The 25,768-nt window shown below is 43.5% G+C and overlaps 1 protein-coding gene across 3 annotated transcripts in view; it reads left to right on the top strand.

The window, feature by feature from the left end:
- The window catches only part of WIPF1 (WAS/WASL interacting protein family member 1), a 60,455-nt gene that overhangs the window by 22,647 nt on the left and 12,040 nt on the right, over window positions 1-25,768 (top strand). For 2 of the 3 annotated variants that reach the window (XM_064451637.1, XM_064451638.1), the window contains exons 2-5: window positions 1,350-1,458; window positions 20,646-20,734; window positions 22,258-22,387; window positions 24,645-24,806. In XM_064451637.1, the coding sequence (XP_064307707.1) occupies window positions 20,684-20,734; window positions 22,258-22,387; window positions 24,645-24,806 (343 nt within the window). In that variant the 5' untranslated portion in view covers window positions 1,350-1,458; window positions 20,646-20,683. Of the gene's footprint in view, window positions 1-1,349; window positions 1,459-3,345; window positions 3,383-20,645; window positions 20,735-22,257; window positions 22,388-24,644; window positions 24,807-25,768 lie in introns of all 3 variants that reach the window. The other variant, XM_064451639.1, reaches the window with a different exon arrangement.

Genomic DNA, 25,768 nt, shown 5'->3' with positions numbered 1-25,768 from the left:
GAGTAAAAAATGGAACCAGATGTGGACAAATTCTGTGCTCAGGAAAAAACCCTCCTCTTTTACTGAACTTCAGAAAGGAGGGAGAATGTGTGTTAAGTGTTTGCACATATTCATAGCATCTATGGAAGAAAAATCCATTTTTCTCTAGGATTTTTAGAAAAACCTTTATTTTGGTTTCTTTCCCTTGGGCAGTATTAGTCTAAAAGCTTGTAAGTTTGAGAGAGCTTCAAAGTTAGATGAAAGCAGCTCTAAAGTATCCTTAATTCTACAAATAGACAGAATAAACCACTCAGAATGCCACTTCAGTCACTGGCCAGTTTTGCTCCCCAAAAGCTACTCAGCTGCACTGCTCTGTTGACTTTGTGTCTGCTGTGTACTTGGATCCACAGCACAGCGTTGTCCTACTCCCTGCAAGGGAAAAAATAGAAGTTAAGATGTGCGACACCAACTAACGCAAACCGGAACTGCATAGGCCAGCTTCAAAGTTTAGAGCAGGATCCCCTTGCAGGTTTCATTTCAGCACATAGTGTATGCAGAGGTTTCATACGAGGGTGGGATTGGAGTCCTGAGACTTTGATCTCTAAATACAAGTAAATCCATAAAATGCTGAATGGTTACTGTTCTTATATTTTATTTTAAATTGACTTGATTGTTAAAAACATTTTGTTATTTTAGTATTAAATACATCAAATGGACACGTGTATCTTTTGCTGGGACGTTATTTGCCACATGTCTCTTGTCACTTCTTGCTGGCCTTTCCCTCCCCCTTCCCCTCCCCCCCCACTTGAATGCAAGTTCTGCAAATCATTTCTGTAATTAGCTGTTAAAAAGCATCTAGAGGTTGAAGGAGGTTGGTTTTACTTTGGTTTAGTTGTTTTGTTTCAGCTTGTGTGTGCATTTTTCTCTAGCCTAAACTATAGAAATCTCGTTACTACAAAGCTGGTTGGTGAACCATGGCTTTTTCAAGAGGAGCAACTGTAGCAGTGGGTAACTCCACTCAGTCTTACTACCACATCCATCCACACATGTTTTTAGACTTTTCTGCTTTATTCTACCATTTGTATTGGTTTTTGCTATGCTATGCTGAACTTGGGGGAATTATCTTAAATTAGTTTGAGAACAAATTGGCCCTTTGGCCTCAGGGACTGATATGGAGAGCACAGTCACTGTATTTTCCTGTTCTGATTCCTCTTTAGTTGGAGGCGGGCTCCCCTTTACATGCTGCCAGTTTCTCATGCAGAATTTCTGCTTACTCAGGGAGATGCATAATAGATATGTGCGCAGGCTCTGTGGTCCCCAACATTTCAGTTTCACAATTAACAGTTGTGTTTTTTTTTTTCCCTTTGCAGGAATGTGCAACCTGGGGGATGTTACTGTGGTCTAATTAACTTCAGCAAGCGTATTCTGGACTGAATTTGCCAGGCCTCCTGTGCAAGCATCTCTCCTGCTGGTGACGAGGTACAGAGCCTGTGGGGTTTGCAGTGGGAGAGGGATGGGAGTGGGGAGGAGTCACTGTGTGAGCCATGGCATGGGAAACACATCTCCAGCATGTGTCATCCCTGGCCTGTATCAGTCAGAAGGCATAGAGCCATCTCCTGTCTTGATTTGCAGTGTGACAATAAAGGAGTCATTCTTCTCCACGGCAGGGTTAATGGCAATGCCAGTTTACTGATATTCTCTGATGTGGCATGCCTTTCTTAATGTCAGATTTAGGTGCCTTAGGTTATGTCAAATTTTCTGCCAAATCCACAAGCTTTTAACATGTGCAACGGGTTTTAGTTTGGTGGTTGGTTTGTTTGTCTGTTTTGTTGTTTTTTTTTCATTTCAGTAGCACAGGGCTAACAGCAGACAGATTTAAGACTTCACAAGTAGGTCAGGAGATCCAAGATATGATTTGAGCAAGCACTGTGAATCTGTAGTTGTCCTGACTTAGAGCAAATGATGTTACACTTGAAAACTGCACGGTGCAGGCTACAATGTTCAGTTTGGTGCTAATGAACAGAAATAGTACGAAAAGGTCCACCGAGACACATAATGAATCAGAAAGAAAGAAATAACAGTGAGTTTACTTTTAATATTTTTTTTCATTGCAGCAGAGGCTCAAGCAGAAAGCATGTGCTGTAGATAGGCTGCAACATGCTGACCTAGAGCGGGTGCAGTCCCGCAGATCAAATATTACTTCCTACCCAAATGCACTGTGTTGTAAGCCCTGACTGTGGCTTCTTTGTGATTAGTGGGCTAGGTAGAAACTGATGCTAGGAGGGTCCCAGAGGCGCTTGGGGTTTTGGTTCTCTGTAGATGTGAGCACAAAACCATTCTGGGCTTCTTCTTGATAAGGTCTATTGCTGGTCCATGTGGGTTGATGCTTTGGCGTGGTTTCAGCAGTGTGCTTGCTTTGGAAGCCATAGTCTGGAGAAATCTGGGTGCTGGGCTTGGGAAATGTGAGAGGGAAGAGTTAGCCCTAGGAGCAGACAAACGTCTTTCTTCATTTGTGGCTCTACAACTCATACCAAGCATGATGACCTGCTGCCAGGATGAAGACTGGTGCAAAGCCTAATATTTGGAGAGGTAGTTCACATTAGAGGACCAAAAAAGATGGTACTACTGTGTGATCAGTAGCCAAACACACCTGTTTGGACACTGCAGGTTAGAAAGGTTGGCCTGTTTGCAGGAGGGAGACGTGCTTATAGGGAAGATGTGAGTATTTTTAAATTGACAATTATATTTTATTTCAGATTAGTAAATTGGATGCTGCAAAAGAACATTCAATGCAATACTGAGATAAAGATGGTGAATTGTGTCACCCTCACCCATTTCAAATATGATGTGGGATTATGGAACCTCCTAGGAACAGCAGTAATGATGAGAGACAGAGCAAATACAGCTCTCAGGAAAGACTGGAGGAAATATGATTGCTTAGCCTAAAGAAGAGAAGATCAATGAGACATGTAAAGTGTTTTCAAATAGCCACAAAGAGGAAAGGAATAAATTATTCTGCACATCAGTTGTAAATAGGATGAGAAATACCAAAGGAGATTTAGATTAGGTACTTGGAAAACCTTAATTAGTTGTAAGGCTAACAAAGTAGATGACTGAGGCATATTGCAGAATTTCCATCACTGGAGATTTTTACAGACAGAAGAGATAAATAACTGCCAGGAGTAATATAATTGATAGTGACTCAGGGAAAGGGGAAGGGTAGTTGCCCATCATTCTGTATTTCAGTCTCCTTGTTGATAGTGAGTTTAATTTTTTCTGGTTATTGATGAAAGCTGAATAATTATTTTAAAGGCAATAAATACTTCCATATGTATGGTACAGTATATCCTGTACTCCACTTTGCAGGGATTGAAGGTGACATGCTGTTCCTGAGTTTCTTGAGGTGATTTTGCTCTTCTAATTTGGGAGTTAACAGATAAAATGAGTCCATTATACTGTGCACTGTGGGAAAGTATTGAGTTGTTATCATTAACAGCTGACAAGGTAACTACCAGATCAGTTCCCAGTGTAACAGGGAGTCCTGAAAAGGCAGGCTGTGCTGCTTTCTCAGGTGAACAGTTGTGGGAAGACAGAAAACTGCTCATTTTTGTAATGGATCTCAAAACTCTGGTGCTAATGGCAAACTTCATATTCACAATGGCCATGCAAAACCAGTTTGGTCTGCACTGAACAGCATTTCCTAATAGCAAGTTTTGATGGATCAGGGATTGCCTGAAGCAGCGTTTGGCTGCAGAGTTCAGGCTTTGTTCACACAGCAGCCCTGGTACTGCCGTACCCCTTCTGCACAGAAGTAGGGCTTTTTTGCTGTGTGGTGGTGTCTGGACCAGCACCACCTGTAACCCAGCCCTTTGGGAGCCATCCTGCTTAGAAGGGCCTTGGCAGATACAGAAGAAAACAGAGATCCTGCGCGATCATCTGTTGAGGACTGCCAGTCATCAGGACTGCAGTTTAAGGGAGAAAGCAGACTTCATGAAAGTAATAATGTCTTATGACCCGATAAAACCAATGCAAAGTGGCCCTTCAGCTGTGCATTTGATCCAGGTACCACGGCTTTCTGAGTTTGGAAGGAGTTTTCTTTTTATCTGGAAGCTTGTGGCCTCCGATTGGAAGTGGTTCTTAACCCTCCATTTAATTACCAATTCTGGTTTTGAAAGCAGAGATGTTAGGAGTCATATTTCAGTCTGCCATATGCTAAACTTAGTCTTCAAACTTACTTAAAATAAACCCATGCAAGCTAGCCAAACCGTTCAGCCAGTTTGATCAAGGTTTCAGCCGTATTTACAGGATTCAGCAGATGCGATGCTAACTTTAGCTAGGGTTTAACAACTGTGACAACCACTCATTACAAAGAAATTAAAGGGGAAATTGGCTGCCACCCTCCAATACCTGCTGTTTCAGGGCACCTGCACTGAGCACTCCAGCCTGCAGTGACCGATTTCTTTTCTCCTCTGAGTTTCTGGTAGATTGGCATGAGCAAGGACAAATTTGAGCAGTCCTGTGGAGTAAGAGGACTTAATGATGAATGTTCTAAAGAGGAAATGCAAGTGTTGAATGATGGCATGTGGCTACTTTTGATTTTGTGGGTATGTTTTTTCATGGCAGTGGTATGCCATACATACTTTTTATGCAAAAAGCTGCATTCAGAATAACAGCAGGAGCTCAGCTAGGCCTGCTGTCTTGCATGGAGGCAAATAACCTCCAAAACCAGCTGCTCCCTGGGCTCCCAATGAGCTCCTGCACGGCCTGCGCAGCCTGCTGTCTCAGACCTGCCAGCTAAAACAGAAGTGTGATGCTGGCTGGGCACTGCTTCCAAAAACCTGGCAGGAACCAGGAGCTGCTGCCAGCCCCAGAGCAGCTGGCTGGGGTACCTTGTCTCTCCTTGAGCAATGGCCTGCAGCTCCCACCAAGTTCCAGCAAGATGTGGATCTGTCCATCTAGTGCATTCACCTGCCTAGCATGTCAACCTGGGTGTGACTGACCTGTGCAGTCAGCTAGATATGACCTCGTGTGATGTCACTACAGTCCCCTGAGCCCCCTGGTAAACCAGGGCAGACACCAACATGGCACATTGCCTTTGACTACACTTGCTGCATGGAAACACTTGGCTGTTGAAGGTCATGGAAAATGGTTGGAGATATTTAAAATAAAATGCAGATAGCTGAATGGAATCTCATTCTTATTAAAAATTACTTGGGCAAATGCTCTCTTTTAACATGCGTGGACTCAACCACCTTCACAAGTAGAAAGTGGGGGGTGCTGCAAGTTTCCATGGGGTCCAGCCTGGGTTGCTGCAGAAGGCAACGCAGTTGCACTTTATTTTTTCTCAGGAAGGCAACACAGGACATGCCTCCTCTTTCACAGGGGAAGATTGACTCGTTCTTGTGCTAAGCCATGAAAGACTTTGCCCTGCCTATTTTTTTGGCAGAGCCCATTGACAATCATTCTTTCCAGCTTCTCTTCTTCATTCGCTAGCTAAGTACTTGCCATGTGCAGCTGTAAAAAGTTGTTTCCAAAGAGAAATAAATTGGAGCAAAGACTTCTGTAATCGGAGACATGGAGGAAAGCAGAAGGGCGTTTTCACTTTGTTGTCCTTGGTTGCTTTTGGTTCGATTTGTGGCATGCTTTAAACTATCCCCCATAGAGGACTTTGGACCTCCTTGCTTGTCCACATCAGTGTCCTCCCAGTGTTAGCTCTAATGGCACCGACTCACCCCATGTCCATCCTGGTACCGGTGATGATCAAGGCAGTCAGGAGTCAGTAAGAGAGCTGTGCTGGGTCAGCAGCACTATGTCAATTCAGTAGCAAAGCTAGGAAGACATAAGCCTCTGTCAATAGGATTTCAATGCGTACATTGGAAAATTTCTGTTTGGATATCAAAGTTAATGATCACAGTTATAGTTCTTCAGGATGTTTTCATTCAAAAGCTTTTCTAATTAAAACCAGCAGTTTATCAAAGCCTTTTTTCCCCCCTGAGATTGAAGGTGAATTCAGTACCAAATTTAAATTTCAGAAATTATAAAGTTCTAAAATTGTCTTTTAAAAGAAATGTAAAATACCTAAAGCAAATGTAGGCTCTGCTGAAATTTGCACCCCTAAGATCAAAAAAAGTAAAATTTCAAATTTGTTAAATCGGATTTTTTTTTAAATATTGATTGAAATAGAAATCTCTTCATGTCTCAAACTTTGACAGGTCATAAAATTAGTTTCCCACTTCTCTCTATTTTTTTTTTAATCCCAAACCCACATTATTAAGTCCTGTAGTATACCAACATATGCAGACTTTAGTGCCTCTCCAAGTAGAACAGGGAATCTAATTCCCAGAACTGAGTTAGTCTTTAATATAACATTAGAATTCCTTTGAGTCTGAAAGAACCATAGACTGATTCAAAACAGAACTTGTACCTTACCATATATTAGATAATTGCTGAGCTAAGCTGAGAAAGATATTTCATAAATGAAATCTTTAGAAAATATCTTTAATTACAGGGCTTTCAAATGGACAATGGAAACATTAGATCAAGTACGGACAGCTTAACTGTGTGCCCTTATAGCTGTGTTTCAATTGGCATCCTCCACTGCAGATGTATACTGTGTACTTAGATGCATATGTGCAAATTTCATGATCCCAATATCAAGACTGAGTCTTCAGTTAAAGTGCCAGATGTAAAATCTGAACCCTCTGTTTCAATGTTATCTCACCTATATTTCATAAATATTTATGTTTCATAAATATCAAGTCCTGCTGCAAAAGTAGGCAAAATTCCAAGATGTATGTAAAAATGGCTTTATAAAGATATTTTGAGCTAAGTTTTTCTTGTAGCTTTACTCTAGTAAATGAAACAAAATGTAATTGTGGTTGGTCAATACTCTGATCTCTGCTTAGCTTATAATGGTATAAATATGAAGAATATTATCATTGCCTGGATTTTACTCTTTGCATCTTGGCAGCTTTTTAATGAAATAATTGAAAAAACTCTTCACTATTCCAAGTGGCTTTTGACATTTTTTCTTGCCAAAAGGCAGCGTTGGAAATACTTAACAGAAAAATTCATCCTTGTATTACTCAGGATGTTTTCCAGATTGGACCAAATGGAAATTGTTGGTGATAGGGAACAGTGCATGAGCACTGCGGGTGACCTGCATCCATGCAAACTCAGACGCTGAAGGCTAAGGTCTCTCCTAATACGCATGGAGAAGTATTCAATTCACTGTGGATTAGACTTTTACTGCTTCACAAAGAGCCAAACTAAAGCCAGAGGAAGCAGAATTTCAGGTCTGTCCTTCCACTGCCCTGAGACAGCAGCCCCTAGGACATCAGGCTCCTTGCCTGGGTATCTCTCTAAACACCAGTCCACCAGTTCCACCTCCCTCACTTGGTTTCAATTCACAGGGCTGGTCTAGAGCTCATCTCTAGGCTGGACAAAGAGTGAGGTTGTTGCCAAGCTCCCTCCTGCCTTTGCCCCTTCATCCATCCCTCCAGTTGGTCCCTGGCTTGGAGGTGACCTTCTGCAGGGCAGTCACTGATTTGTTCTGGGGCTGCTCTTCCCAAGAAGCCAGTCCAGAGCAGGAGATCCTCTGCAGGGTTTCTATATGTATTTCTATTAGGTAGCAGTTTGTTTCGTCTGGTCTTGGAGGTGGGGAAGCTCAGAATAAGGCATGTGATGGATTCAATAGTTCAGTATCACAAGAGGAGAAGACAATCCCTCATCTCTCCTGCTGGTAGTCTGCTTTAGCCCTAGAGCTTCAACTGGCAGCCCTCATCATTTATTATATAGATTTGCATTACTGCTTTTGGACCGTATCTTCCTCTGGTAGAAGACTTCTAGGTCTGCAGTGAAACCAGAGCACTTTCTATCAGCTAAGGACAACTGATACATTTTTTTACTTTTATTAAAAAATTAACTTTCAAAAATAAGCTTTTCTTGATATAGTGATAAAGCTGGTGGATCAACACAGTTACAAAAATCTTTGTATTTTAAAATAGAGGGGAAAAAAATGGTCAGACTTAGTAGATTTTTATATATGATGCAAAGAACCAAACAATGTAGAGATAACGGCAACCTTTAATCTACTTAACAGTTATCTGGTCTGTTAGTTTTGTACAAGCCATCTAAAGATAGTTTTTGTGTTGTCTTATTGGGCAATTTTTAATAGCAATAATGTATTTCTTTCTCTATGTAGATCTCTGAAGTAAGTTGCAGGAGAAGTTTCTTGCTAGATTCCAACCAGGCAAATAATCTGGTGGTACAGGAACATAACATTTTGGACTTGTTTTTAATATGGATTAGAATAAGACATCATTTGCCAGTGCTGCCAGGATATTAGGTGATTGTGTAAATTTGCTTGTGAAATAATGTGTTTTCAGTAACACTGTTGCTTTTCTTTGTTGTTTTAAAATGAATCCATTTCAAACCAAAATATGTATGGTAGGATGTTCAAGATTAAAATGAATCTCTTATCCTCAGTTCACCTTGGGTTTTGGGGTTGGGTTTTTTTTGTTGCTTTGGACCCAGTTTCTAAAGTTTTGTAGACCCTTTTGAAAAGATGATCACCTTTTGGCCACAGTATCTGAGTAGCTTGGGACTTGGTAAGGCTGGCCCCAACATGAAGAAGGGGCGATGGACATCCTGGAGTTTGGTGAGGGAGGGGTTGTCTGTTGAAGCAGACCCTCTGTTTCAGGTTACTTTTTGCCTCCTCTCTTCCCTCCCCTTTATTATTTCCATCCTGATCTTAAAATCTCTTCCACAGTTTTGTTTTTTATATTGCTGAGAACCTTAAAAAATAATTACTGAAACCATAGCAGCCCATCTGAAAGCTTTCTGAGACACAGTATGAACTCCACAGCAGGCCAAACCTCAGAGGGCAGAGGCCCTCTTCCAAGCAAGAAAGAACGGATGCCGCAAGTTGCTTTGATTGCTTGTGCAAATGGACACTTTGTCATCCAACTCCCTGCATGTGCAGATACCCAGCATACGTTGCCCAGCTTCACATACATCAGGGTTTTGGGACTTTGAAAGCAATACTCATTTTTAATTACTGTAAGCTAGTTATTATATAAATTATGTACGAGAGTTTAATTTTGTCGCTATTCTCAGAGGAGGGTCTATGATAAAATACCAATCATAGTAAATACTAAAACCTCTCAAATATGCAAAGTGATGGTATATTTTGTGTATATTCATTTATACCTCAGTAAGCTGAAAATTTTCCACTGCTTTATTTGCAAACTTGCAGTAATTTCTTTGAGAATGTGAATTATAAAAAAGTAATTGTTTTGTAACAGCCCAGCAGAGTCTGCAAAGAACTTTCCCTGGCCATGTTACTGAAATTAGCATTTAAATGGCAGATCAAATGCTATTTTATAGCTTTTTGCATCAGAGGTCAGAGAAGGTTTGCGAACACAGGGGATACAAGTCATATGCAGAATGAGTCCTCATTTTAGTATCTAGTCAGTTTGTAAGGTCTGGCATGAGTTTCTGTTCAGTTTGTGGTGTCTCAGTGGGCCACGGAGGGAAAGTTACAGGGAGTTTTTCAATAGGTCGTGGTCCTTCGAGACAGAAGACAGTATATCTTGCTGGTTGCTCTCCCCAGGTTTATGAAGCAAGATGCCATCAGAGCTGAACACAAGTGATGGCATCTCTGTGCAGACTCTGGCTGTGGTCCTTGCTCCACCAGCCTTCTGCATCCAAAAGATGGTGTTGTAGGAGCCAACACCAACCTTGACTGCTAACTGTGACACTCCTCAAATTCATTACTTATGTGCAAATATGATTCAGTGCCTCCCAAATGATCTAGTTTAATGACTAACCCTGAGCTACAGTGCAAATCCCTGCACAGCAGCGAACATCAAGGGACTTCGTGGGATGCATCCCTCTTAATCTTTAAGTCTGAACATCCCAAATAATTCAAACACTTTCCGTAAAGCCATAATGTACAATGGGACTCATCCAGTCCCCTCTGAAAACTGGCCTGAGGCTTTCCATGAGCTCTAATGAGAGTAAAATCAGACTCTCCATCTCCACCCATTTTAGTGGAGGTTTAGTGTCTCAGCACTTTGCGGCCTCAAATAATCCAAAATTAACTTTTGGAATGGAAAATAAGATATTTTTTTCTTTTATAATTAAGATCTCTACCAGACCTGGTTGCCTGTTTCTCACAAAACTGATTTATGGGGCTTTCCATGCTGAACTGAGGCTTTTATTGACAGTAACCTGGCTCTGAGGTGGTATTTGTTTTTCTGAACTGTCTTTGGTGAAGCAGGCTGCCTTACATTATGCAGATCTGGGGCTGGGTTTTGTTTTGTTTTTCCCACACTCCGGGCAGATCAGTCTTTGATTGCTCCTCTAATGACAGGTATTCAAGTTACTCTCTAATTCATATCGACACCTGGGCTGTAAAAACTCTAATGCACTCTTGCTTGTGTAGTTGCTCTTTCCCCGCTGACTTCCCGCACCACTTAACTTTTTGCTTGGGCTTTTGATGTGAAATCTGAACTAATCTCTGTGCACTGTAGTTTTTCAACATTCTTACAGGAATATTGCAATATTTACAAGAGAGGGATTGGAAAACAGTGTTTTAAATTTGTTCCACATGTCTGGCCCTCATATGCCTCAGATTTCCCCTTTAGAGGTAGTCGCTATTTTAATATTATTTTATAGATGCTGGCTTTAGTAGACAAGTCACAGTTCACTGTGGGTTTAGTAAGATTTAGTTGATTGTGACAAAGAAAACGCTTCATGTTAAAAAAGCCTATTTGAATGCTGAAGCCAACTGAATTCTAAACCTATGCCTACCGAGAAATAAAATAATCTGACAGCATGTGAGATCTCTGGTCCTTTTCTGTATGCCTTCATTATAGTAAATGCTTACGACTGGAGGTTCGTGTTGTCCTTTTGGTCAGAAGAGAGGTGAATGAAGGCAGCTTCAGCAGTGGCATTACGCAGGCCACAACGTTGTTTATTTAGTGCCTGGGCATGGAGAGCATGTCGTGTGGGGTGTCCCAGAGCTCCCATGAAGCAACCTGTGGCTCCAAAAAGGCTCTTTTCATCCCAGCCTCAGGATTTGCAGAGAGAAACTTCTCTCCTTGTAACCACTGCTGTGAAGGGGCACCAACAGCATGCCAGTGGGCAACTATGGTCAGCAGAAGTCCACTTGCAAAGTCCCACGCCTCACTCACCAAATCTGGTTCCTATGACTTCTTTCCATGCTGGGTGAAAGTTGCAACAGCTCAAGTGTCCAAAAAAACCATTCAGACTAATTTCTGATACATTTTGGCCTGTTACGCCTTAAAACAGTGGAGAGAAGGGAAACAAAAAAAATCCTCCAGGCTTCTGTCAATTTGATTCAAGTGGTAGAACTGCTCTCATGATACACAAAGCAAACAAGTGGTCAGACCTGTAGCATCCTAGAAAAAAATTTTGGAGCAATAAGTGGAAAGGCAAAAGGCAGGGACGCTAATGTGAGAAGTTATTTTCCCATGGCAGCAAGCTGGGGGCTCTGAGGGCCAGCCCATGCTTTTCTGCCTCTGGGTCACCAGGTGTGGGGTGCAGGAAACATCCCTTCCTGCCTTCTGCCTGCTTCTCTGTGCACGCTGCCTGCCACCAATAGGCCATGAGTGACCCTGTCCCGTCAGAGAGCTGAGCGGTGCTGTGTTGGAGGATAAGCTGGTGGAAAAAGTCCTGTTCTTCACGACTTCCTCCAATTTAATGCAATGCTTTTTGTTCTGATTTAGAACTGGATAAGCTGGAGGCAATACTCAGAAATCCTTAATTTCTGAACTAGCCTGTTCACCCTACCAACAGCTCCTAGAGCTTAAGACGTCTCCAGTTTTGGGGAGAAAGCTGTGCAGCGAACGGCATGCCGGTGAAACAGCCACATGACAGAGTGATCACCTCTGCAGTAATGAGACACTGGAAAAAGCAGCCCCATCGGAGAGAAGCTCTTGGGCTATCTATTAGGAACAGTACTTTGGGAACATAAAATGTTCACAAGGAGGAACAGGCGAGGCAACAAGATGGAGAGAGGCATCAGGTCCTTGTTGCTCTGGGTATGAGGTCCCAATGTGGAGAGGTTGCCCCTACGCCTCTCCAGAGCACTGTAACAAGGGTCCCTTTCTTTAGGGCTGCGCGCTGAGGTCGCCTCCAGCCTGGGTGAATCCCTCGTTGCTGCGTTGGGCAGCATGCCTAGGATAACACTGCCTTGTGCGTTGTTTCAAACATTCGGGTTGACTAAAGGCTGCCTTGGATGGTAGGTGATTGAATATTGCAGGTAGCTGTGCTCTGGACAGATGAAGTACGAGCTCAGGCACAAGCAGCTCAGTCCTTAGCCATCAATTCTGCCTGGGAGAGAGAGTGAAGCTGTTTGCTGTAGGGCTTTTCTTTGTGGAGGGGTTGGGCTTTTCATTTTTTGGCAGGGAGGCAGGAGTGGGGAGGGAGCCGTAGGAGGTTGCAGTGTCTCAAGTTGTGTCCTCCTGCCCCAGGGGCTGCGATACAGCCCAGTAACTGTAGATTTTTTGGCTGCATTTGCCCCAACCTCCTGCTGAGGAATGACACACACGTGCTTGTATTAAAACACTGGCGAGACTCCCTCCTGTGGTGCCCAGTGCAGGGGCTTTTCTCCAGGCGCCATTTGCAGGGCTGAGGTCCTGCTCCCCAGGGCAGGGTCACTGTGGTGGCGGGTGTGAGCCGACTCTCAGAGTCTGAGCAAACAGAAATGTTTCTGTACATCTCCGCTAAAGGCACTGACTGAAAGAAATTATAGGAGCATGGATTGGATGGAAGCAATTTCTGTTTTCAGTGAGTCAGAAAGATACTTTCTGCTATGGCATATTTGCCTTTACATTATCAGCTTTTTTAAAGTCAACATCCAAACACTTAAACTGACCAAAAGCTTTGCTGCTGCTTCCAAATAGTGACTCCATTGGTGACTGGGGGCAGTTCTCCAAAGCTAGCCATTGCCTATGATCTCCTACATATCTCGAAAAATATGTCACCGAGAAGAAAAAAACTTCTTAAAATACTTGGATTAAAACAACATTCTGACACCATAGTGGCCTATTTCTTAGCTGTAATTTTCCATGGATGCAGCACTGATGGATTTTTGCCATATAACTCCCAGTTGCCTTTGACAGATGAGGTTTGCTGGATGCAACTTGACATGGACCATCAGTGTATCTGGCTGTTACTGCTTTTGGCACCCCGCACTCATTTGCTGGCTCAGTGGTCTGATAGTTCACCTGTCACTGACACCCCCCAGTAACCTGCTTTGTTACTGTTTTCCTGTGAGGGTAAGAAGCAGGTTGAAAGTGTTTAGGTGGTTTTAAGGCTCCTGGGAATTGCCCGGTGTGAGCTTTAGCCAGTGCTGCCTGCAGGGTCACTGTGCTTGGCTGGGTGCTCAGTGATGAGGAGGTGAGCATGAGGGGTAGAGGAAGATAGAGGTGCTACAGGGTTGGCAGGGTGTGAGTGCCTGGGCTAACCTGCACAGAGATGTGAAAGCACCTCACAGCATCCTCTCATTGTTTTATCTAACTGGTCTTGTGCTTTGTTTGCTAGTGTGGTTATTTATCTTATTGCTCCTCACTAGCCCCCCAGCACCTGCACCTTTCACGTAGCTTAGTTACGCTGTTGTAAGAGGTAGAAGACTAGAACTCTGCAATTTATTGAAAATGGTATGTCTAAAACAAAACAAATATATAATCTCTCTGCAGCCTAAGTAGGGCTGAAAAAATGCACACTGTGATACTGGCTTGACATGTGTTTCTTCCCCAAGAACTGCCCTGTGTACTCCTGCCAGAGACTTCCAGGCTCTTGCTTTCTTCTTCTCTCCTTTTTGGCCCTTGACTGCAGCGGGATGGCATTGCATCCCTCAAGTTGGTCACTGCCAAGTTTGTAAAGGTGTGGTTCCCCATGGTAGATCTTCCTGTTATTGCCTGCTCCTCTGTGTCATTCAGGTTGGGCTGAGTCCTATTTTGGTGCCACATAGACCTCATCCACTTTGCGCATGCACCTGTGAATGAAGCCTATCGTCTGTCACCCCTCCAAGGGCTGTTTGTGGAAAGAAAAAGGAAACTCTGACTTGGGGTCTGGGCAAGACCTCTCCAGCATCACTGATACTGGCCACTTTGCTCTGGCATTTTGCGTAGGGGGTGGCATTTTTCAGTCTGGGTGGAAAGTCATACCACTCATTTCAGGTACTGTGGAGGGTTTCTTTGAAATGCGAGAAGTCCCAAATAAAGTTGGCTTCCTCTCTCCGGCAGCGGCAGCTCCCCAGAATTTCCCTGGGTCTCATGCATCCAAAGTAACTTCTCCTCTGCCGGTCTCTCTTTTGGCTGTCTGGTTCTCTGCAAGTGGTTTTAAGGGTGAAATGTTAGTGCCTCGTTTTGCTACCATAGCTTCCTCCAGACAGGATAGGACAGTTTGTATTCTCACACCCTTGTAATGTCCTTTCTCAGTCCACAAAGTCTTGTAATCCCTGCACCAAAAGGAGTATAGTTTCAGCCAGAAACCATCCTTAGAAGACCAGTCACTGATGTTGAAGGGCCCAAAACACTAAGAGTAGCATTTTAGGTGTCACTTTATTCATCTGGAGCTCATCAGCTTCGAAAGGTTTATCCCAGTTAGGAGGAGGAGAATCCAGGCTCTCCTGCTGAGTATAGGGTGTTTATACAGCAGCCCCCCTGTGTCCAGTTAAAACGTGTATCAGGTAACTTTAGCTCCTGTCAGGCTTTTCACCCCTCTATGTGTCAGTGACTGAGGCCAGAAAGTCTCCTAAACAGTCTTTCGTCACCCTGTAGGGGAATTCCTCTTCAGTACATTCAAGTAGCTTCATGCTGTACTGAGTTTGGTTTAGTGCCCTTGTTGAATTCTTTAGGGGCTTAAAACTACCTATATGTATATTTATAGGTTTCTACATATTTAGAAAGTTTAATAAAAGGAGAAGAAAAATACCCAATTTTTTTCAGGTGGGATTTACTAGCATGGCGTTGTGTGGGAGGAGTATCTTCTAAAGCTCTCATTCACACCTTGCTGCACTCGTGCACCTACTCTCTTAATGCAGACAGCCCTTCTGGCCTTTGGAGGATACGGTGGTGGAATGTGGGACATGTAGACTTACTAATGACTTGGGTCCACCGAGGAAAGAGGGAGCGGGGGGACTCGAACAAATTTCATGACATAACAGTAACATTTTTTTTATCAAAACAGTTTAATAGTTCTTTCCTCTGTTAAAAAACAGCTCCTGAAAAAAATATTGTGGTCTATATGAAACTGATTTTAAATTTTCCAACTACTTTGTAATATGTTTACAGTTAGTTGTCCTGTTTGGTTTGAGAGCTACCTTACTAAAGTACTTGGTAACCTAGCCCAATTTCCTCAAATTCAGTTTTTTAACAATTTTCCCTTCTTTCCGTAGCAGGAAGTAATGCATTTGAAAAAACCAAATCAATACTGGTTTAGAAGTTAGGGCCTTTTGCATAGAGGGCCAATCACCATTTTAATTGGTGACTTCAGTTTTTTTTCCCTTTAAGTTCTATGAATTATATTTTATTTCTACAGTTGTTTGTTCCTTCCTCTTTTTTTGCTTGGAAATTAATCATGCAGGAAATGATTAACCACAGTGAGCTGACTGTCTGCCTCTGACTCAATATGTTTAAGAGGGGGTGCCGCGAAGCAGCTCAAAATGGCTGACTAGATCCAAACAGTGCACTTGCAGTCCAGTTGTTCTCACTCTCCATCTCATGTTAAATGTCACATTTCTTTTTAGCATTTGTATTGCTCCTGAAATTATTTCTGAAGTACCGAATTAAATCTGAAATGGCCAGAATTTGTATTTCACTGAAGTTAGTTTAGTGCCACTTTTGCTTCTTGCCCTTTTGTTGGATTACTTCGTAGAGCAAGCGGCTCTTTGCAGAACGCAACATACACTTTCCTCTGTTTTGGTTTTTAAATTAAATTAGTTTTTATCATGATGTGTTGCATATCAGAATATTTTAATATCATTTCTGAGAGTGACTGCTGGGCATGCCTGGTAGCTTGCAAAAATCAGAACTTCCTTATGCAGCTCTGATTGTATGAGTTCCCTGGGATTGGGTGGACAGCTCTGGGGCATCCCATTTGCTAATGGCTGGGGTGGCTTTCTTAAAAGGCAGAGATGCAGGCTGTGTGCACGCCCATCTTGAGAAGGTTGCCTGTGGTCTGCAGGGAGACTGCCCTGGCACTGGCGTTGTAGCAGAGGTGGTGCAGAGCGAGTGTGAGGGCTGTGGTGGGGTGCCTGCTCGTGGCGATGGCAGCCCTGACTGGGGCTGGACCTCCAGAGGAAATGGCGGTGTGCATGGCGCTGCTGGCGCCCGCCTCGCAGTGGGAGAACAGCTGCCGCTGCCAGCTGTGGAAATCCTTCTTTCTTGCTGACAATACAGACCGTTGTGTTTGGGGCTCAGGGGCCGACGCTGTGGTGTATGTGTGCAGGTTAGTTACCGTAGTCCTTTCTGCTGCACCACTAATGCTCATCTAGATACAACATTTCCGTGTAGCTTCTTAAATGCTGTGAAAATTTACACTACTGCCTAGAAAATATGCAAGGACATGCATCCTGGGTTTCAAAGTACTGATACGCCTTCAGCCTTGGTCTTTCGGAATTGGTTCCTTTTCAACCCTGCAGCACCAAGTGTTATAAGCAACTTGGTTGTTGACAGATTTGGTAGGTAAAATTTATTACTGGGTGGATCGGTTACTATTTCAGGTATTTTATAGTGTCAGCTGTTAGCAGTTGAACATAATGTCCATTTCTTGAATCTAGCTCTTTCCCACTGACAAAGAGCAAATAACGAACTGAGTCCATTGCTGAAGTGTAGGACAGTAACCAAAGCTTTCCTCTAATTGCAGAGTTACGCTTCACATCTTAGGGTATCTCTGTGCTCTGTGGAAAACAGCGATCCTGTGAATCAGTGATGAATGAAGCAGCTGCAAAATTCAAGTTCAGCGTTGTGCTGACTCAGCTGCTTTGCTTTTGCAGCCCGAGAGGTGCTGCTCATCCCAAGGATCAGCCCCAGTACCGCACTGTGCTGTGTGGGCAAGTCCCCAGGTCACTGCGTCTCGTCAGTACGTTATTATTCTTCCTACAGAATTATATTGATCAAATTTAAGAATCCAGAGAGCACCTTTTTTTTTTGCTTACAAAAAGACAAAGAAATAGGTTGTACAAAATCTAACAAGCAAGGGTGAGTTAGATCTTCAAAGGCAGAGGTGCCGTTTCTTGCTGCAAAGTTTCAGCTTGAGTTTCTGAAATTCTCTTTCCCAGCAGCAGGAGCAGAGTCAGAGTGACAAAAGTAAGAGTGAAGCAGCGTTGTAACTTTTTAAGCCAAAATTTGACAAACTGGGGTGATTTTTACCAGCTGTGTAAGTGTATGCATTATACTTGGGGGGGGCAGTCAGGTTTCTTAGTCATGCCATATGATCTCTTTTCTGATGGCTCCTAAAGGAAGTGTGTGTGCTAGAACATCATGAGTAAACAACTCTGCATTAAACTTCAAGCCAGTTCTGCCTGAGTTTGGCCTATTACAGAAGCTTGTCCTGTGCTTCCAAGATGCCATTTCCAGACACCTGTAGTAATTGCCCTGGGGGATATAGGGCTTGTTCAGCAGTAGCTAAATGCTAAGCTTACCAGCATGCAGCTGTGTACCTAATTTCCATTTCTGTAGCGTTGAGAAAACCCTTCAGTACCGAAGAGGTACTAGGTAGTGTGCAGCTGATGACTACAGGTACATCAGAAGATGTCATCCCTCTGGAAGATGGGAAAGGGAAGGAGGGGGTACCCAGTGCCTTTCTCCCCCTTACCTCCTTGCAAATAATGTGTGCAGGGAGGGTTTTGGAGAGGCTGGATGCGTCCGTGGGTAGTAGTGTCCCCTCAGAGAACTAAGGCTTCGAGCATTATCTTGCTTCTGCTCCATCCCCACCAATTCCTTAAGAAGTTGATCTAAAACAACCCAGTTAAAAGGGAAAAAAGTAGAACGGACCAGTACAAGCATGCAGAAGCAGCTGACAGGGAGGTAGGCAAGCTATAGCATTTGCAAAAATACTGCTTTTTAGAGAAAGCGTTTCATAGACCAGCTGGCTCACTTGCTGCATTCAGGTCTGAGCTGCCTTAAGGAATTCATTTAAAAGTCTGATAGCAAACCCAACTTTATTCTGCCTGCTCCGAAAACTTTCCCGTGGCACATGGAGTGCCGAGGAGACTCACAGCGCATTATCCAGACTGCTTTAGCCTCTTATAAAAGCAGTGCAGAGAGCAGAATTTCTTTCTCTTTTTAATCAGTTGAAGGAGTTAAAAGCTTGGTGAAACAGCCTAATGGCACTGTTATGCTAGAGACGACTGCAGCTGTGAAAAGACTGTGTTAAGAAACAGGATGGTTGTGGTCTGCTGTAAGAAATAATTTTCCTGTTGACTGTTTTTTTAAACAGGAAGCTGAAGAACAAAGCAGCATTAGTCTTGGTGCTTTTAATAGGCTTCAAATTTCAAATATTGTGTTTAGGATAAGCAGATCGGGAAAGGACAGGGCTTTGTGCAGAGTTTTATGTAACAACCGAGAGCTAGAAATACAGAAGACAGGAATAGAACTGAATTCAAGCAGATCCTCTGAATGTGAAGCTGGTGCTTCCCTGGAGATGCTAAGATGCGCAGTAACGCACTGGAGGACTGATAAGAGCATGCCAGTCTATTTGCAGGACTTCATGAACACGTGTGTTTGCACAGTGCTGCATAGGCTTGACTTCACACAGTTTCCTCTTTGTCAGTCACTCTGTCTGTCTGCCAGCTTCCCCTCTGCTCTGCTTGCTCTTTCACAGTGACCGGAAAGAGAAACAAGTTTCTGCAGTATGGGAGAAGAAAACCTGCAAACACAAGAGACTGTGGTAGTGCCACTTTGGACTCTATGTTTTTTTCTAGATAGTCAGACAGAGCTAGGGGTGAGGTGTTTGACTCCTTTCCAAGCCCTTTCCTCCCTAAAGATTTTAGACAAAATTCATTAAAGTCTTATTTAAGAAGAGCTTTCTTCTAAGGAAGGTAGCTCAGCAATTCGTGGGGTTTTGGTGTTGGTTTTTTCGGGGGGGGGGGGGGTGGGGGGGGGTGGGGTGGGGGGGGTGGGGGGGGTGGTGAGGGTGGTGAGGGTGTGGCATTTATAGCGATATCCTAGTTCTTCTAAAGCATGAGCATTTCACAAGATAAATCTGTACTTCAAACCATTTTTTCCTCACACAGATATCCTGGATCATCTCAGAGCCGTTACAGACTTCGTAGGTGGTGACTCACCTCAAATCCTCACTGCAAATGCCATTTTGTTCCATTCAGAAAATTTTCCTAATGCTCATTTAAACTGTAAAGGGTACTGTACCTAGCATGAAGTTGATTTGGCAGATACTGTGCTGCTACAGTTGTCCTTGGTTTTATCAAAAACTATTAAGTGACTTCAGAAAGTGAGCGCTGTGTATTCTTGTAAATAACTGCCTTGGGGACCTCAGCTGTTAGCCTGGGGTTGTCTGGAGAATAACCCTTATTCCTGTTCCCACTGTGTTTACCTGCCTTGTGCAAATATTATATAAAAGGTGGCAAATCACTGTTACTAAAGCTGGCTCAGGTGAATGGGCAAGAGCAAATCACATGCTGAAATGCCATAGCACCTTTAGAAAAGCCCTGGAGCCTCCGATAAGCAAGGTTCCAGCAAGCAGTATGTCAAAATGCCACATAAAGCCCTTGTGACTTGAAAAGAATTCCTTGATACTTGTAATTTTTTTGTTTGTTTGTTTAATATTTTCATTGCAGTGAAGTTCTACATCTCAAGCATGACCCTCCTAGGATTGCCCTAGGTTGGAAATTCTGCTTGGGGTGGGAAAAAGCAGGAGCCTGGTCTCCGGCAGGGAAGCTTGAGGAAGGCTGAGTTTTGGCAGTCAGGCTTTTCCATCTGCAGCAGCCTGTGGCTGAGAGGCTGGGCTGCCTGCTTGCTCTTCCTCCTCTGGGAAAGTACACAGAGCATGACTCTGTGTGCTGCTCCTGAGGAGGAGGAAGGTGCATTCAGAGGTGATGATGGAGCTTGGAGTCTTCAGAGCAAGCAGGGAGAAAGGAAGAAGCATGAGTCTTTCCTAGACTTCCGCTGTTCCACCCTACCTGTAATTTTTCCTTTTTTTTTTTTGGCGGGGGCAGTCTTCCAGCAATTTAAGGGCTTTAAAAGGCCAGCATCTCTTTTTGAGCATGATCTTAAAGAGGTGATGCCTTCCTGAAGTAAGGGTTGATTCTATAGGTGTGGGATTATCCTGGAGTACTTCCACAGGAACAAGACTGTTGGATTACGCAGAGTTCAATTTTGTTACTGCATTTTACGCATTGCCATAGCAACACATGGGTTGTGTATGTCTGCAAAACTGGATATGTATGTCTGTGAGTTTATATGGCAATGGGGATCCTGTAGGGAGCCCGCATTTAAGGATGCAGCTGGTTTCCATACAATGAAACATGAAGTGCTTTTTGCAGATTATTTAGATTTAGAAAATGTAGCAGATAAACATGTTAGCTGCAATTATGTTTCTTAGCTGAGCAGAAGTTTATTTATTATGATTTATTAATCTCTGGGCCTTGTGTGTTTCTGTGTTTTGGTGTGCAGGTTTCTCAGCAAGACCTGAAGGAGCTCAGCCTTCCACCATGCCTGTGCCTCCCCCTCCAGCTCCCCCTCCGCCCCCAACACTGGCCTTGGTAAGTTTTACAGGAGGTAAATGTACCATATATACTGTCCTCTGTTGTTGCTTGTCATATTGAACGGGATGTCCAGAGGCATTGAGGTGTGGATGAGGGTATGCATGATATTTGATGAAAGCTCTGCACCATTTTGTTTATAGTTGATGATTGATTCTCCAAGAAGGACTATCGCATCTGCTGCCTTCCAGTGCCCATATGGATGTCACTAGCCACATTGACTTTCCATCCTCCTCTTTCTCCCACACTGGTGGTTTGATCTGATGTAGGAATCCTGGGTGGAGAGGAACAGCTTGTCTAAGTCAGGGGAACTGCTCTTGCCTTGCTCTTCCTTTGCCTGTCTCCGGCCACGTACTCCCACCTTCTCCCTTGTTCTACTCTAGTACTTACATGACCCAAGCCGAAAAAAAAATATCAATCCTGTTGTTTAAATTTGGTAAGGATAGTTCTTAGCCCTCAGCCAGCCTGTGGTATCAGAGCACAGGATCCACTGCTGGCACAGCATGGTGGGTGAGACTACATCGGACCTGACTTAAGTCAGCCTAAACTGGAATATACAGCTTGTGCTGTGTTTGCCCTCCAACAGTCAGTCACCTCACTGACAAGAAAGAAGAGGCTTCTTGAAATGCCATTGTAAAGTACTCAGATATTTTCATAGCAAAACCCTAGCTGGTTACACAGATAGCTTGGGCTGTGCTGCTAAGAGTCTCCTCCGGATTTTCCACCACAAGCAAGATACAGATTCTGTGCGTGGTCCCTCCATGGCAACTCTCGCCCCCTTTCAGGAAATTTCCGTTGCACTGATCCTGGTAAATTAGAAAGCTTTTCAGGAACCACCATTTCCTAGAAGAAATAACCATGTATACATATGTGTGTGTATGCATAGATGTATATGGGTGGGTTTTTTGGTTTTTCCTTGAAAAACTGTGTCACCAAAACATAAACTGAAAAGAGAGGACCATTGAGACAAACCTCATGCATCTAAAGGTTTTATTGGGTCTATTGGAAGAGGTCTATATTGTTGAAGTTGTGACTGCCATTTTTAAGTCTTTCTGTCTAAGCTAAAAGTGTAGATAAAGCTCCATCATTCTTCTGATTTATCCAGAATTTGTATATTAGGAGTTTTCACTACTACTTTCAAGAATGTCCACCTTTTCGTGCAGTCAAATTATGCGCGTAGTCTGTTCTTGTTCAGTCTCAAAAATGGCAATTTGCCACAGATGTGCCTTGGCTTTAAAAAAATCAGAGACTTTAAATCTTGAGTTAAAAAAATATTAATTCACATAAAAGCATTGTTTCCAGTGGATAGTGTGGGTTAGAATAGCAGCAGCGTTTGGGGCCGTGAGTCAGTAACAAGGTCAGCTACCTATAAGGTCATTCACAAAGCCAGACATGGCACACTACCTGCTCCAGTGCTGTTAAAGCAGAAATTGAGGTCTCAGGTAACTGCCATATTTGAGCAGAACTTTGTAGCTAGAAGTTGAGGTTTATTTTGCCACCTTATTTTTAATTTTATTTTGCAGGCAAATACTGAAAAGCCGACCCTAAGCAGGTCAGAACAAGCAGGGCGAAATGCTCTATTATCTGATATTACCAAAGGAAAAAAGCTAAAGAAAACGGTTACTAATGACAGAAGTGCTCCGATTCTAGACAGTAAGTATGATTCTGCATGTTTGAGTTTCTGGATGCGTGAACGGTTCTACATATCTAAATGCTGAAAATTATTTTATATATCATCTAATGAACTGCCATGAGAGAAGCAGGTAAAATAAAATGCCAGAAGTTGGTATGCATAAAACTAAATTCTGTTCATCAGGGATTAAGTCAGCTGAGAAATCAAGTACTGCTTATGAAATGGGACTGTTAATTTGTTTGCTTACTTTCATAAAGCAGTTCATTTTCTCATTTGCTTACATCGGAAAACTATGCAAACCCTACTAGGAGCTCTGCTGAGGAGCTGCAGCAGATCAGGCAAACAAAACCGCCATCAGGACTGAGGAGAGCACAGAGAATAAAGTGGAATTTTAGTCTCTACTTCTGCATAAACAGTATAAAAATAAGGCACCTCTGGCATGACACCATTGACTTGTTAATGGCCCTAGTACCACTTAAAGCAAAACCAGAGCCAGGAGCCAGAGCCAGGAGCCACAGCCCCACCTGTGTGTCACTCCGCTGCACGCAGTTTTGCCACTCCTGGAGTGACTCAGGGTGTTACCTTTTTGGCTGAGCCTTGCTGTCTGAGAGACTGCCTGGCAGTCCTCTGGCACAAGGCAGCAGCTCCACTTACCTGAATGGAGACAGGGTCTCCATCCAGCTGTGCTGCTGCTGTGTGTCACTGTACATCTTGGCAGGTGCTGAGAGGAGGCTGGAAAAGCCTGTGTAGCAAAAGAATTGGGAAGACAGAACAGAAACAGGAGAAGAGCAAGGAGCAGGAGCAAGCCTGCTACGTAAGAGGGAACAGTGTTTATTGCCTAGGGAGAGAGGACATTTCTACAGACTGATCAGCAAATGTGATACAACTCAGTCCAGGTCTGGCCATGCAATTAAAGGCTGGACTGTGATAGGAAGGTGATGAGGAAAGAAGGAAATGCCCAAAGGAGTGTGACCAAATAAGAGCAATAACAAAAAATGGACACAGTCCTGCAGTCAGACAGGTACTTAGTTTTTAAACGCTTGAGTATTATCTCTGAAAGCAAAGTTATGTGTTCCAGCTATTGTAATGGGCTGGAGAAAAGCATTAAGGGGGTTAAAGGAGAGGTAAACAGTAAGACTAAAATGATGCGGCCTATTATCTTGTTTACATGAATTAACAAATCATGATGAAAGACTAAACCATAGTAGAAGCATTTGTTCACACCCTATGTGAGTCAGAGCTGAACTTAGCTAACATGCTTTAAAAAAGAGAAGGGTGATGTGAAACATTCCTCCATTAATACATTCTTCCTCCTTTTTTCTGGGTGGGATTATAAGAAGTGCTTTTCATCCACAGGTTTTAATTACTTTAAAGTCAGTGAAATTTTTGCCCACCCAAAGCTGTGGAAATTGAGATGCCAAGAAATTAAGCAACTGATCCTCAGCCATATAGCCTGTCATCTGAGAACTGATCTCCGCAGATATCCCAGCCTGTGGGCCTGCTCATTATGCAGTGAAGCTCTGAATAGGGCTATTCCCTGTATTTGTAGTTGTGGATACACTTTCATTTTACTTTCAGCATCTCTGTGTTGTCACAGCAGAAATATCGACATTGCAGAAATGGGAGATGAAGGCAGGGGGCTGATAAAATAATTCCTGCCTATTGGACTGCATTTCTGGACCTACAGGAAAGTGATCAGAAAATAAATCTTTCCCCACCAGGCTTTAAATAAGTAGATATATTGCAACATCATCAATAGTGACAGAGTTCTGTGCATTCCCAGAAGTGATCACCAGAGATACCTCTAAGAGGAAGAACACCTCTGTCTTCCTCCCTCCTTCCTCATTTCCCATGAGACTGCCCAGTCTCTCAGTTTGCTTATGGAGAAGCAGTGGGGGAGTATGAGAGCAAAGGTATGAAGAAATGGGAAGCAGCTACAAAGATGCTAACAAAGACAACATGATATTTCCAGAGGTCCCATCCATGCTCAGTTCTAAATTCTCCATAGTGACTGTTTCTCTGCTTTCCAGTCCAGAGCAGACTAAAGGAAAGTGCTGGCTTAATAAAACATAGTGGCTATGTTTATTGCACCACCTCTTCCATGGCGCAATAGTAGTGGTGATGGTAGCTGTGATGATCCAGCCTGAACAAGGACTTGTGTGTTTTGAGAGCTTGTCCATTTTTCCCCAGCTACAAGCATTGCTCTAATGAAAGAGATGATTTTGCAGGGTCAGTCCCACTTCTCTGCCTAACGTGGGGGGATATTTTTCCCAACAGAACCCAAAGGACCTGGTGGAGGTGGCGGCGGAGGCTTTGGAGGAGGTGGCGGTGGCAGCGGTGGGGGTTTTGGTGGTGGCGGTGGTGGTGGACCACCTGGCCTTGGAGGCCTGTTTCAAGCAGGAATGCCAAAGCTCAGATCTGCTGCGAGTCGAGATGCTGGTAAGAAAGACCTTGCAGTTCTAGTGTGAAAAAGTAAATGTAATTTTCAGCTTGGATCTTGTTTTATTCTTAATACTAGGTTTTATGAGGGAGAAGTGAGACCCCTCTTTCCACACACCCTCCTAGTTACTGATGAAAACTAAAGATCTCAGCAATGTTGAATTGCTACCTACAAAGTAGAGTCAGGCAGTCTAGGTCCTGCCTTAGCTGTGGGTGTGCGGGACTGGAGGGGAGCATAAAAGGATTTCAGGTTAATTCTCCCTTGTGCACCAGGAAGAAAGATCGACGTTCCAAACAGAAAGTACATCTGCATCAGCTCCACAACAGCGTGATTTACCACTTAAGGGAGTACATGAGGCATCCCTGCTGGCTGGTACGCACACTGCAGCTGGAGGCTTGTTGGGGGCGTCTGCTGTATTCTTCTGGCTGGCAAAACAGCTGCCTGAAGCCTTGTGCCCCTTGAAACGAAGGAGATCTGGGGCCAGTGAGTTTTCTAAGGTTAAGGATGTAGGATTGAGGGAGGAGGACTGGACAATGGGGGTTGTAGGGTCTTGTGAACCGTAGGTATTTGATAGACTAAGTTTTTCAGCACGTGTACAGAACAGTGTCTTGGAGCTGGTATTTTCTATTGTGACACAGTCTATTTTGGGAATTTGTATTAATACAAAAGCTCCTGGCATCACGGAAGAGTACTACTTCAACTGCAAGGCTAACTGCCTTCTTCCTGACATGCACAAGTACATCCTTAGGTAACAGCTACTAGACAGGACCGAGAGGAGCCTGATGCCAGACTGTTGTTGTTAAATATCATTTAAAAGCCAAGATTTCTTTCCTTTCAGGTTGACAGTATCAGATACTTGTTATTCACCATTGCTACCCTCCCCATGTTATTGCTCGCTGTGCAATGGCTGCTGCATTAGTTGTGTTACATTGCAGCCGCTTTACACTCTCGCAAGTCACCC

This window comes from Phalacrocorax carbo, chromosome 5 (genome assembly GCF_963921805.1).
Source record: "Phalacrocorax carbo chromosome 5, bPhaCar2.1, whole genome shotgun sequence".
NCBI lineage: Eukaryota > Metazoa > Chordata > Aves > Suliformes > Phalacrocoracidae > Phalacrocorax > Phalacrocorax carbo.
Note: the sequence above shows the minus strand (reverse complement) of the source record. Positions and strands in the feature narration are given on the sequence as shown.